This window comes from Pelobates fuscus, chromosome 1 (genome assembly GCF_036172605.1).
Source record: "Pelobates fuscus isolate aPelFus1 chromosome 1, aPelFus1.pri, whole genome shotgun sequence".
NCBI classification, from domain to species: Eukaryota; Metazoa; Chordata; class Amphibia; order Anura; family Pelobatidae; genus Pelobates; species Pelobates fuscus.
This window is the reverse complement of record NC_086317.1, coordinates 403,326,699-403,341,409: the sequence shown is the minus strand read 5'-3', so window position 1 is coordinate 403,341,409 and position 14,711 is coordinate 403,326,699. Positions and strand designations below refer to the sequence as shown.

Sequence of the window (14,711 nt, the reverse complement as noted above, 5' to 3'; positions counted from 1 at the left end):
AGTATAGTAATTGGTCAATTTTCGCTTCAGGTTTTGGTTGTCCAAATGTTTCTCTGAATATTATCCCATAGACGAATGTTTGGAGAACCAAACTGGCACATATATGAGCGTTGCACATCCGGAACAAACATTTGATTATGGAAAATATAATTTGGCTAAACTGAACTTTCCTGCTGTGCATAAAACTACAATTCAGTAACATTTGAGTTCAGATGCTGATATGTGAATAAAAATGAATGTATAGTTTTAAGCTATTGAGTATAATGTCACATTGCGATAAGCAGTGTTTTATATTACTGCAACTTTATGTAAAGAATTATGCAATGTTTCCTATTTCATTTTCCTTCCAAAGATTTTTAAAATAGGTACGTGTATATAAATATACCTTGTCCTTGAAGAAACTATACAGTATTGGTAATTGACATATTGTACAATATACTATTGCAACATGTTACATTTGCAACGATTCCCATCATTAAGTTTTGTACGTTCTCTTGGTATATTTACAGGGAGATGAGACTAAAACTTTCTCTGTTGAAATTAGCAGGAACTAACTGAAGATGTTGAGGCTCATTCTACTTGCTGCTCTTGTCCTCTGTGGTGAGTTCTATTCATAGCAAATCGTAGATCACTGAACCCAATTAATTATGTTAGTATCTACTGGCATCCTCTATTCCTTTGTAAACAAGACGAATACTGTCTTCTATAACATGTTTAGTCTTACTGTCCTCTTATTAAAAATTGGGCAAAGTCAGGTAAGTAAAACCTAAATAAAATATGTAGCACAAGTAGTAACATAAATAATTGCAAAGTTTTTATAATGACTTACCTTGGTGAATGTAGATAATATTCACATTGCCATTGTTACAAAAAGTTAATTTATTGAATGCTACTTACTGTATAACTCTTTCCTCAAAGGACAATGCTATGAAGATGGCCAGGGAAATGAGCGAGTTGTTGGAGGATCAAATTCTGCACAAAATGCATGGCCATGGCAGGTAAGTGTAGTTACTTAGTAAGTTTAGAATTTGATAGAAACCTACCCTATAACTAATCTAAGTAACACTGTTACCATTACCAAAGTTTGGTATTATCTAACCATTGACAGTTAGTTAGAACTATCTAACTATTGACAGTTGGCGAGTATCTTGTATGAAGAGCATGATGGACAAGCTAGAGAAGCAGTGATTAAGAATTATAATCTAGAGTTTCAGGGGCAATGGTGTAAGTTTTGAAAGCAGAGGATTTTCTGAAGGTAGAGTGGGTTTGAGAGTAGGTTAGACACATGTGCATGTGAGATAAGATCCACCATGTGAGTTATGGCTTCAATCTCCGGGCTCAAAATGTGAGTGCAGCACCACATATTTGTCAACTTTGCCTGAATTCCAAGCCCTTACTTGTCAATTCCACCTTCATCCCATGTAATTATACCTTACTTAACCCCCTAAATGGAGTATGAAATGAAGAAGTATATAGGCTACTGATCTGGTTACATATAATATTCCTAATATCCAGCTAGTATGTTCAATAGTTGGATACTTAGCACTTATAATAAATGTATTTGTGAGATCTAGCGAATAAAATAAAATTTTGTGGAACTGAGTGGTTCCATGTCAGTTTACTAGCAATCACATACACTCTGTCTTTGTCGGTCATGTCTGTCATTGCACATGGTGTGTGGTGGAGGAGAAATGCAAACAATGGGTTTTTCAGCAAACAGTTCTGCTCTAAAAAGCGGTCTAAAGTATGAAAAGTGAGGCAATCACCTCGGAAACCAGTGGGACATGCAGGCATATTCCATTGGTGACTCTACCATGTTTATATTTTTGTACCACTTTTTAGAACAAAAGACTGATAAATATTCCCAGTGTTTCTGTTGGAAATAGGAATTAATACTTCTGCATCGTTCAAATAGGATAATGTGAAACCACCGGACTAATCAAAACTTCTCTTAGCCAATCACCAACAGCCAAGTTTGATGAAATTGAAAATGATGATTGAAACTTGTTAATACCATATTTTCAATGCATACAAGTAAGTGGCTTTGGTGGGGGAATCTAGATGCCATAGAGTGGCCAGTAATTGTCGAACCACTTCTTAACGGCTTGACATAAAACTAAGGACCAGTTCTTAAAAACCCTAGACAAAAAATACTAGCTGTACTGATTATGGTGCTTAGAATGCACACATCTTTCCATTGCAGTAAGAGAAACGTCTTTGAAACTGCAATGGTCCTTTCCAGTGTCACGTAACTGAAGATTGGAATGATTAGTATAATTAAGATATTGAACAAATATCAATGAGGAACATTTGGCATGATTATGATTTTTTTTTTTGATTTTTTTTATTGTGCAGGACTCTTACAGTTATCAAAAGCAATATGCAAGATAATATGACTAAAACCTTATTTTTTAAATATTATACCTAGTTACTTTATTGTAAAAGAATATTTTTAACAATTAAAAGAGTATTAAATATTCCATGCAATTCATATTCATTTAAACCATTTATCAACTTCCTTCACTCAGATTTCTCTCCAATTTCCAGTTTGTTACAATTCACTGTCTAGTAACAGAGCCTTCAGGCAATACTGAACACAGTTATACTGATAAGGTTATTCACTAAACCCTGATTTTTAATAAGTGACCAGGAAATGCCAAATTAGATCAGAAAAAGTGTCCATGAGGCTTGAAATACATTAGCATCCTCTGGTGAATACTCTCCACCTCTTGTGTACTTGGAATTATTAGCTTTTATTTGTGAGGAGGCATGAATACATTTTGTATATATCATATTCTGCTTTGTTGGATTCCATATTGTGTTTTGCTGCAAGCCTTGGTCTTATACTTTTTATAAATACCCAATATTTCAGAGATGGCTTTTCTAGAGCAGTGCTTCCCAAACCAGTCATCAAGACCCACCACCAGTACAAGTTATGTCAGTATCCCCATTGGAATAAAACAGGGAAATATATAAATCCAAGCCATAAGGACTGGTTTGGCAACCACTGGTCTAGAACATTTGTTTTGAAACAAATACAAACGAAAAATAGCTTTATGATAAATGTGTTTTGACTTTTTCCCCAGATTTCCCTTCAGTATCAGTCTGGAAGCAGCTGGTATCACACCTGTGGAGGTTCTCTTATCCGTGCTAACCGTGTCCTGACCGCTGCTCACTGTGTAGACAGGTAAAAGCATCAAGCAATTTACCTGGACTATTTACATATTTTTTATTATTTATAATATTAAAATGTGTTTTATTTTTTATTCATCAACATTAGCTATACAGTGCATACATATTTTAAGAAAACATACTTTTACTACTTTTACCCCAACCTTCTGCCCATTGCTATTCCAGCCAATCACATTGCTCATCTGTTGTAAAACAATATATGCTTGAAATAATGGGTTAATAAAATCATATAAGGCAACATATATATTGCAATTTTGTCCCTAATCCAAAATTATTAGTTATACTTTGGGGTTCCCTTAAGAGATATTGGTAATGTTTTGGTTGGCTTAGGGAGGCTATTAAAGTGAAACTTATTTGAATCAATTCATTGATGTTTAGAACATTTTTCATGTTCATATACTGAGTGAAAATCTTCACAAACGTTGCCTGTGCATTGCGGAACTTGGTAAATAATCCCATAAAATGAGTATAGGTACAACTTCTAGATTTACAATACAAATACATTTGAAAACATAAAGTGGACACTAATAACTAGGCTTATGTTTAGTGAATAAATCCTATGTGTTAAACCAATTTACCTATTTTTTACAGTGTGGTTTCATATCGTGTGGTTTTGGGAGAACACAACCTGAATGTGAACGAAGGCAGAGAACAATATATCTCCGTGTCTAGAATTGTAAAACATGCCAGCTGGAACACCAACAATGTAGCAGCCGGGTAAGACGTTAAATAGTCAAAATACAAAACACACAGTTCTACATATATATATATAAAGTTATTGACAAAAAGTTAATCTCCAAAAATATTTACTGTAAAAAAAAAAAAAAAATTGACTCAATGAAGAAAGAACTCAGAAAATCATATTTGTCCTGGGAAATGTATGGTGTTCTATTGTTCCGGTAAGGTTCTATAAGTCACTAATAGTGAGCATGAAGTGACTTGAAGTGGCTGTAATGTTGTGAAGGGTTAAATGATATTGTGAAACTCTTTTCCTAACAATAGATTTTTTTGTTCCATCGGCCCCGAAAACTCTTCCTGAGCTCTAAGTCACTGGAGCAAATTCAGCTAGTTTGTAACTAATATTTCAGCTCTGGCCTCAATTTAATAGTTTTTGGAGTTGCTGTTGATATGATAGAATATTTTTGTCTAAACTTTTAAAATTATTTAATACTGTGAACATTAATTTAATTTATTTTTTTGTATATATATTTTCATATTTTTTGACACATTTTATTATTGCTTATCCTACAATTGTTAATGGTGGTCTTTACCTGGGCAGTTTTCTGTCGATCCTTTGTATATAAGGTGTATATCATTAATAAGACAACACAAAACAGTTACATCACAAAAGAGAATGGAGAGACTTATAAATAAACCTTGTGGAATCTTATAAATAATTATTTTATGATGGGAAGAATTTAAAGAAAAAGATCTAAAGAAAAAGATCAGTTATAAAACTTTGTGACAAACTGATTCATGGGAGGATGCAATCTGAAATAGAAGTGATGTTAACCTTATTTGTAAGATATATTTGCATACATTCTAAATAAAATGACTCTGAATATCTATATAGTATAATAAAGTGACTCTGCTTATTGCGGCTAAGATTATATAATTTCCTTTTATTCATTTACATGTATAACATCTTATGTATTATAAATGTCTTATAACTAAACACTCTTTTAACAGGTATGACATTGCAGTCCTTCATCTGGCATCCAGCGCCAGCCTGAACAGCTATGTGAAGCTGGCAACACTGCCAAACAACGGAGCTGTCCTTTCCAACAATTACGCCTGCACCATTACCGGATGGGGCAGAACCGTTAGTAAGTAATATGCTTATTTTGTGATTTAATACAGTTCGTCTGCTTTTTTTCCGATCAAATATGCAGAACTTCAGTCAGGGAATCGTCACTCATGTTGCTTTTATCTTTATGGATGTTACACAGCCCTAAGTGAATTGTATCTTCCCCACAGCTGGTGGATCCCTTCCCTCAATCCTTCAGCAGGCCCCTCTGCCTGTTGTAGCTCAATCAACTTGCTCCACCAGCTCTTACTGGGGCAGCACAGTCAAGTCCACAATGGTGTGTGCCGGTGGTAACGGAGCTCAGGCTGGATGCCAGGTAAGATATGTAAAGTTCTAGAGTAACAAACATGTAATAAGGTTTTTGCAATATTTCCTGTTAAGTGTTATATCACGTATTAGAAGAGCTGTACTTCTAAGATATAGCCATTAAGTGGAAACTAAATGGGGGGAGGTTTAGGTGGTGGGGTCAGGGGAAGGCTCACAGAGCCCAGCATAGATTTTATTAATGTGGTTTGCAGAAGAGAGTCAAGCATCATTCTGTTCTCCTCTGGAGCAATGAAAGGGTTAATTTCACTGGAGTCTTAAAGCATTAGGCTCTAGTAAAATCACCTTCATAGTATTTTCATTTCCTTTTATACAGTTCACACAAACATATACAGGAATGCTATTGAAACAACCCTTGACATGCGCACAGTCGTTATTCGGCTTGTGGCATTTTGATCCCCATAACCCCCCAATAAACACAGACACCAGTTTCTGTTGGAAAATAAAAGTCCACAGCTTTATTTAAATTTTTCAATAAACAAGATAACAAATTGGGGTCATTGCCAAATAAAATTAATTTACCCCCACCCCCATCCGTACAGCATTAACCCAGACAATGACCCCATACCATAAAAAATATATAACAATATAAATAACACATAAATATAACACACGGCCTACCAAAGAGGCCCCATAATTATAACTTTATTAACTGTAGGGGTGTACCGAGACACCCCTACACCACCAGGTTCGGAGCCACCGATGAGCTCGAACCAACAGACCACTTCCAACTCTGGCCTAATTCAACCTAAGCTTAGCCTAGCCACTTGCTAATCCACTTCCATCCCAATTACCCTAGCCCTATCCCGCCGCTGTGACCAAACGGGACCTGCTAAAAAACCAGGGAGGGTGGGAGGGACAATTAACAGGTCAGTGCAGATTCTGATTAAAATGGCCACTTGCTAAAATGGCCGCTTAATATACTTGCACTTTTCACACCCTTTAACATGCTCCACCCTAATTCCCCACCCCTAAATCTATAGCTCCACCTGCCTACTCCTTGGCTCTGTCAAGGCCCATTCCCCTGACTGCGCTGATCCATGGGCTTCATGACATGCGCACAGTCGTTATTCGGCTTGTGGCATTTTGATCCCCATAACCCCCCAATAAACACAGACACCAGTTTCTGTTGGAAAATAAAAGTCCACAGCTTTATTTAAATTTTTCAATAAACAAGATAACAAATTGGGGTCATTGCCAAATAAAATTAATTTACCCCCACCCCCATCCGTACAGCATTAACCCAGACAATGACCCCATACCATAAACAATATATAACAATATAAATAACACATAAATATAACACACGGCCTACCAAAGAGGCCCCATAATTATAACTTTATTAACTGTAGGGGTGTACCGAGACACCCTTACACCACCAGGTTCGGAGCCACCGATGAGCTCGAACCAACAGACCACTTCCAACTCTGGCCTAATTCAACCTAAGCTTAGCCTAGCCACTTGCTAATCCACTTCCATCCCATTTACCCTAGCCCTATCCCGCCACAGCCCGAGACTTGATCCCTTAATGTCTCGAGCGCCCCCCACCACACAGAAATAGGGCCCGGGAAATCCCTTCCTGAAAACCTAGGTTAAGCAAGTCACAACCAACCTCCGAAAGGTGCACCCCATCCTTACGATAATACCCAGGTAACATACCCTCTAGCTCCCAATGCCTGACCGGGACCCCACCTGACCTCCGAACGAAAACAGACATGGCCTTGTTAACTTTCCCCCGACATCTCGCCACCGCAGCTGTGTCCCTGGCGTGTCTCCAATTAAATCTAGGCACCATCTCAGACCATACTATAACCACTCCCGGCACCCGCTCCCGAAGGCGATCCAAATCCCGCTTCATCCTCCTAATTAACTCCCTCTGGGGGATAAGCCCCAAATCGTTACCCCCACCATGTATCAGTAATACGTCCGGGGGATTTCCTTCCAACAATTTTTCAAAAATCACTCCACTAATGCTCTGCCAGCTGAAACCACGAAAACCAAACCATTTTAACTGCACAGTGTCCTGAAGAAAGCCCAGTTGTGATCCATTCCTCCGAACTGCGGCCCTCTTCTGCGCCCAATAAACGTTGGAGTGACCCACCAACCATACAACCCGACCTAGAAAGAAACACAAGTTATTAACTAGCAGAGCATTGAAACCATACTTTCAAACCAACCAGACCCCCCCTTCAAACCAACTTATCCGTTCGTACATACGTCCTAAAACGCGCGGACTCCCACCGACCTATCTGTTTAATCCGGTCATCCCCGAGTCCAAGCCGCGCTGCCTCCGTTGCCGCCCCTATGCGAAATGAATGAGTCCCAAATTGCATGGGATGCAAACCCAACCGCCGCAGTCCCATGCGAAAGACCCTGACAAATTGGAAGCGCGACAGCGCAAGACCATCCTTGTGAACGAGGAAGCACCCCAAGCCTTGAGGGCGAACGCCTAAGTATTTGTGCCCGCATGCTACTGGGCAGACTTCCGACCCCGGCAACGCAAACAAAATTATTGTCTTACCTCTCCCAAAGACATCCGTCTTGGAGCACCTCAGGTGTATCTCGACTTTGTCCTGCCCCAGCACCACATCCTCGAACCGGATCCCGTTCGCCCCGAACTTATTAGAGCTGACCAGTTCGCCGATGCGGAACGCCCCAAAGAACGCCCAGACAAAAGCTACGGTAAACAAAAGCACTTCAAACGGAGATGTACAAATGTCATGCAACCCCTCCGTCAAGCCCTGTAGAATGTTAAACGACACAGGCCGTCTTGAGTCTACAGTCCTTCGTCCTTTACGAAAGCCGCGTAACGCCTGCCTCACCCAAACATTTTTTTGTAATATCCTCCTTACCCGTGAATTTAAACCAAAATGCCAATGCTGACATGTAACGGTCCACCTTCGCGGGAGAAGCCCCTTCCGCGAATAACCGACACAACAACCATAAGAGCGTGTCCAACCTACCTGCCGGCGAATTCGCCCCTCCCGACTGCCCCATCATCTCCTCCCATTCAGACCATACCCTGGTGTACGCTGTCCACGTTCCGGGCGCCAGGGAACTTCTTATAAAGCCCCCAAGCAAGACGTCCCGAGCCGCCACATCTCCGCCGGGCATGCCTGACCCGTCTCCCGAGCTCCCGGCGCCGCTGCCCAAAAACGCTCCCACTGTGAACGAGATAAGGCGTCAGCGATAACATTCAACAATCCCGGGACATGTTTTGCCCTAAACACAATATTCCAAGACATGCACAGCAGCACCAGGTGCCTCAACAACCGTACCACAGGCATAGAAGAGGCCAAGATATTATTAACTGCCTGCACCACCGCCATGTTATCGGAGTGAAAGATCACCTTCCTGTTCGCGAGCTCTTCGCCCCATAAAGAAACCGCCACTACCACAGGAAAGAGCTCTAGAAATGCCAGGTTCCTGATCAAGGCGCTTCCCTTCCATGCCTCCGGCCACTCTTCCGCGCACCACCTCCCTGCCAGGTAAGCACCGAAACCTACGCTCCCGGAAGCGTCCGTAAATAAGCCGATTTCCTCCGACGAGGCTGCCTCATCCCTAAAATACACCCTACCATTGAACTCCTGCAGGAAACACAACCAAACATCCAGATCAGCCTTCATCGCAGCGGAGACTCTGATATAATGACCTGGTAATCGCACACCGCAAGTTGCTCGAGCCAACTGCCTGCAAAAAACCCTCCCCATAGGGATCACTTTACAAGCAAAGTTCAAGCTCCCCAGCAGGGACTGTAACTGCCTCAAGGTCACCTTCTTCGAACCCCTGACTACCCCCACCCGCTGGCGGAGCGCTGTCAGTTTATCCGATGGTAACCTACATTCACCCTTCACCGAATCGATCTCCAGCCCTAGGAAGCTCAAGCATACCGTCGGGCCCACCGTCTTCTCAGCCGCCAACGGGATCCCAAAGACCTGTGCCACCCATTGCAACACCCCCAGTATTTGCCCACAACGGTCGGACCCTGCCGGTCCTACGCACAAAAAGTCGTCCAGATAGTGCACTACTGCACCCCCAGCCGACTCCTGACGCACCACCCATTCAAAGAAAGAGCTGAACTTTTCAAAGTATGAGCAAGAAATAGAGCAGCCCATGGGCAAACACAAATCCACAAAAAAACCCTCATCAAAGAAACATCCCAATAAATGGTGACATGTCGGGTGAATAGGAAGCAACCTGAAAGCTGCCTCCACGTCCACCTTCGCCATCAACGCTCCCGGCCCCGCTCTCCGTACCAACTCGACCGCTTGATCGAATGATGCGTAGGAAACGGAGCTTAAGGCCGCGTCAATGTCGTCGTTAACAGAAGCCCCTTTTGGGTAAGACAAATGGTGTATCAACCGAAATTTGCCTGGCTCCTTCTTGGGGACCACCCCCAACGGAGACACCCTCAAGTTCGGCATAGGTGGGACCACATAAGGTCCCGCCATCCTGCCAAGCCGTACCTCCGACATCAATTTTTCCCGCACCACCCCTGGGTGATCCCGAACGGATCGTAAATTCAAACATAAAGTCCCTGGCCCCTTCCCTTTGAACGGTATCATAAACCCCTCTGTGAATCCTTTCCTCAAAAATTCCGCGTCAGCCCGGTTAGCGTAGCGCTTTAGCCACGGCAGCATCTCGCCTACCTTCACCGGAGTTGCCCCCAGTGGCAGCGGCAGGGGCCGTGGCGCCGATGGGACCTCCCCCGCTAGCCGGTTTGCCTCTCTTGAAGCACCTATTAACTCCATGCGCACCGCCGCAACCGGAACACTCGTGTTTGAATCTACACGACGAGCCCCATTTACATTGGCCCTCGTTGAAGAGCCAGCAGAAACCCTTCTTTTGTCCGGCCGGCGCCGCTCCCCCAGGTGCTGCACCGGCCGCCCCGTGAAAGGGCGCAGCCTTCTGCGCCATCATGAGCCGCATCCACAGGGGCAGATCCATCTGATCCCATCTCATGCTCGGGTTCGCTGCCAAACGCTGGCGGAATTGCTCATCGTATTTCCACCAAGCAATACCCCCGTACGTCCGGTAAGCGTCCCCTATCCCGTCTAAGTAGCAAAAAAGCTGCGAACAGCGATCGGGAAACTTTTCCCCGATGACGCTGGCCAGTATGCAAAAAGCCCGCAGCCAGTTCGCAAACGTCTTAGGTATCTTCCGATACCTACGCTTCTTCTCTTCTTCCTCCTTCTTCGCATCCTTCTTATCCTCATCCTTTAGATCGAGGAACTCCTCCAGAGGAAGAAGAGAAAAAACCTCTACGAACTCACCTTTCCAAATCCTGTCCTTTACCTCAGACTTCAGGTGACATCCCAAGGGGCCTGCGAAAGAGACATGCACATTCTGCCGTGCCGCATCGGAAACCTCCCCTCCTCCGACCGAACCTAAGCCTGTCTTCTCACCTGGTTCAGGCGTACTCCGTCCGGAGACACCACTCACCGCTCCCTTAGCCTGTCCCGTTGTCCCGGAACCCGCTTCCGGAACCCATACCCTCGAAAATTGCGGTGAAGCCCCCTCCCCACTGACCCAGGAATCTAACAACGATTTTAGGCAAGTTAACATGGAATCAGAATGTGATGTAACAGGCAACTCACCGCCAGAGCCTCCGGCCGCGGAGGGCCGCGGGGTCGTTTTCCTTCCACCTGCCGTGTGCGGCTCTGGAGTGTCCAGTTGACGCCGACTCCCTTCCGCCGGATCCCGCCGTGGGACCGTAGGTGTACCGCTCCGTGACCTGTAAGGAGAAGAACACCTGGGTAGTCTGTTCGAGTGCCCGTCTACCCGCCCTTCCTCCTTACGTTCCCTGCCGTCAACCCTGCGCCTCTCCCGCCTAGTAACCAGGCCCTCTAGGCCGTAAGAACTCTCCGGCTGTCCTTGGGTGCTCCCGTTAGAGGACCCAGACTCGCTGCGCCGTTCCCTTCTCCTCCTGGCCCTGCAGACTGACCCCCGCCTACTGTACCCGTCAGTAGACGGGCTCCTCTCCCTGACACACCCTGCCCGGTTTTGCCTGGCGCTTGCCCCGCGCCGCCTCTTGTATTCCGCAGGCCTAGGGTTGTCTCTGTAATCCTGCCGTCCCCGGGAGCAACATTTATGGCCCTCCAGTCCACTCCTAACCCCGCTGTCAGAGTGTGTGTCATACCCCTGAGACAATCCCTCACTGTCCGCTCCTCTGTCCACCGGGGACGCGCTGCGCTGGCCCTGACAAGCGGAAGCCCCTTCCGTTGCCGTCCTGACTTGGTCCTGCTGCCCTAGCTGGGTGACCTGTCCTGTTGTCCCCCCGCTGCCTTGCCTGGGCCTTGTCTCGCCCGCCTGATCGACTCCCCCTCCACTGGCGTCCCTTGCTGCCCTCTGAGGTGGTGTCAGCCCGTCCTCCCCAGTCCCCAGTGCCTTTCCTTGCCGCCCGGTATTTAAACCGGCGGCAGACTCACCGGGACGTGTCTGGGCTCCATCCACACCTCCGACATCCTCTGCGGTCCCGGTCTCCTCGGAGGCCGTCGCCAGTTTTGCCGCCTTGCCGCCCGCCGTCCTGCGAGCAGCGCTCCTCGTGGTAGGCCGCGACACCATGCCAGGCCTAGTCGCCGCCCTTGCCTTACCGGCGCCGCGTCGCACAGACGGGGCCGGCGGCGTTTGCGATAGCTCCGACCGGCCTGCCTCCACAACCGATGAGCCGCTCGCCTCTCTGGATGGACTCCGTCTCCGACGCGCTGCGGGCATCACGCCCGGGCTCAGCCGCTGGGGCGGTCTCGCCCTCCGCACCGAGCGCCTCTCCACAGCCGCCGGGGGGTTACCGCTGGTCCCAGGAACCGCCAATTGCTGTTGCAGCCATGCCATCCCCCTGTCTCTCACGGCTGCTCTCACACCGTCCAGGATCTCTTCAAGCGAAGCCATCTGAAAAACAGAAGAAAAGAAACCACACAACCTGCCAAAACAATTAACAGGTCAGTGCAGATTCTGATTAAAATGGCCACTTGCTAAAATGGCCGCTTAATATACTTGCACTTTTCACACCCTTTAACATGCTCCACCCTAATTCCCCACCCCTAAATCTATAGCTCCACCTACCTACTCCTTGGCTCTGTCAAGGCCCATTCCCCTGACTGCGCTGATCCATGGGCTTCAGTTAATATGGTTCTATTGATTTCAAGTGGTCATGGTACCTAAAGTCTGTATGTGCCATACTTCACTTTGAAATGCTGCACATATTAAGTTTGACCCTTCTTCTGCCGGAGGAAGAGAACGTCAGTCATTGGTTGAAAGAGGTCAGCTGACACTCTCAGCCAATGAATGGTGTTGACAGCAGCTTCTAGGATTCAACGGCTCTGCAGAAACAGGAAGATTGTCACCAGATCACCAAGAAGCATCGGAGCCAGGAGTGGACCCAGGTAAGGGGGCAAATCATTTGTCCCACTATTGAGGAATCGAGCCAGGGTATTCCTGGCATCAAAAGCACTACAGCGGCCTGTAACAATTTAACTCTGTCACAGTGTGAGTTGAATGTATGTGTGTCTATCAGAAACATTAATTATTGGGTTAAAAAACAATTATTGGCTAAGATACTTTAATTGTAGCACGGCATCAAATCTGCACTCATACGCCAATTCATTTGCAGAACTACACATTGTCTTACATTTCTTATTTTGCTTAGCTTGCTTGTGATACATGGGAACATAAATAAAGATTAATTGTGCATGGTTTGTGGTTTATGATTTCTAACAACATTACAGTGCCCTGTGGTCCCCCCTCCCTCGTGGCCTTGCCTGGCATGTAAAGGTTTAAAAACCTTTTATTCGATTACCCAATTCCAGCTCGGATGACCCTCGGTGCTGGGTCAGGTCTTTGCCTCCTCTGACATCAGGAGGAGGAATATGGGGCCTAATGCACATGTGAGGCGAGCATTGTGCGCACACTAGGACGTTCCTATAGGAAAGCGCTGGAGATTTCACTGACACTGGAGATCCTCATGCAGGGCATGAGGACCTCCAGTATCTTTAAGCGACCTGGAGTCCATTAGGATCCAGGAAGTACCACTAGGGGTTGTCTGACTGACAGTCACTAGAGGTTGTCTTAGTCCTGCGAGGCAATCATTGCAATTTCTCTAAAACTGCAATGATTTACATTGCAAGAATAAGTGGAACAGGAACAATGCCCCTAGACAGCTTCAATGAGCTGAATTAGTCTGGATTAATATAGTGTCCCTTTAACATTAAATGATAAAGTGCATTCTTTAAAAATTCAGCAACTATATAAATCTGTGCATGTTCTAAATGTTATGAAGCTGTATATACTCTGTCTATAATATTGTGTTTTTTTATTATAGGGAGATTCTGGCGGACCCCTCAACTGTGCTGTCAATGGAGTTTACCAAGTCCATGGTGTAACTAGCTTTGTGTCTTCTTCTGGATGCAATGCCTACCTCAAACCAACCGTGTTCACCAGAGTCTCTGCTTATATCTCCTGGATCAATTCTGTGAGTTAGTTTACCAAGGCACAGGATATGCGTTCTGTAAATATGAATAGACATATTGAAAATAGTTAGAATCTTACCTTCATCCATTTGTCATCTGATCAAACTGAGTTTCACTTGTGTTGACCTTTAATCATCAACATATAGTTTAGGTAGAAGACTTTTACGTTTCAGTTATCTGCAGAAATCCCAGAGGTATTTATGAATATCAACAAAAGTCAATAACAAGCTAATGCACATCATTGAGCATGTGGAAGACTGAGACATGTATAAAGACAACATATAGAGAAAATGTCATAAACAGGTAAAGATTCTGTGACGCAGAAGGTGAGGTGAAGATTATAAAATTCACCATTAGAGAAAGAACAGATTATAATAAATCAAGAAATATTAATGTTTAAATATAAAAGAGTGAGCAAAAAATGCATAGGTCCCATTTTAAATCCTAGCTTTTTATATTGAAAGACTGGTCAACAGTAGCCATCCTATGTTAGTTAGACTAAAACTGCAATCATGCTCATGTGGCAAAATGCTGGCAGACTTGAAATCAAATCTCAACTGGAAAGCTAAACATTCATATATTTATAACATATAATTGGAATTGACTGCTTTTCTCTCCTTTTTACTGACTCTGCGTTATTCTCATTTCAGAATATCTAAAGAAATGAAACTTACAAGATGTTCAAGAAACGTGCTAGAGACATCAAAAATAATCTTATTTGTGTAATTTAAATTTTCTGTCTATAAGCACAATTCAGTAAAGAATGTTATATAAATTCCACGTGTACCATCTTTGTCTTTTATACATTGGATGTGGAGTTTTATTCTTTTTTCTATATCAGTTATATGTATTCTTTAGCCTGTTACTAGCTTTCCTCTCTTTGTCACCCGATTTCCCCCTGTTTGCATTTCTCTTTCCAATGT

At 44.3% G+C, this 14,711-nt stretch overlaps 1 protein-coding gene across 1 annotated transcript; it reads left to right on the top strand.

Annotated features, from left to right (window-relative positions):
* Positions 1-518: 518 nt before the first annotated feature.
* Positions 519-14,568, top strand: LOC134569082 (chymotrypsin-like elastase family member 1). The gene is made up of 8 exons (XM_063427961.1): positions 519-600; positions 919-998; positions 3,087-3,187; positions 3,784-3,909; positions 4,882-5,018; positions 5,170-5,315; positions 13,641-13,790; positions 14,439-14,568. Exons 1-8 carry the CDS (start codon positions 561-563, stop codon positions 14,445-14,447), a joined length of 789 nt encoding a protein of 262 aa, XP_063284031.1. The 5' UTR covers positions 519-560; the 3' UTR covers positions 14,448-14,568.
* The last annotated feature ends 143 nt before the right edge of the window (positions 14,569-14,711 follow it).

What these genes read in the sequence shown, in the direction of transcription:
- LOC134569082 (XM_063427961.1), top strand. Translation starts at nt 561, where the DNA reads ATGTTGAGGCTCATTCTACTTGCTGCTCTTGTCCTCTGTG. An exon ending in TGCTGCTCTTGTCCTCTGTG is followed by an intron (nt 601 to 918) that starts GTGAGTTCTATT and finishes CTTTCCTCAAAG; the next exon opens with GACAATGCTATGAAGATGGC. An exon ending in AAAATGCATGGCCATGGCAG is followed by an intron (nt 999 to 3,086) that starts GTAAGTGTAGTT and finishes CTTTTTCCCCAG; the next exon opens with ATTTCCCTTCAGTATCAGTC.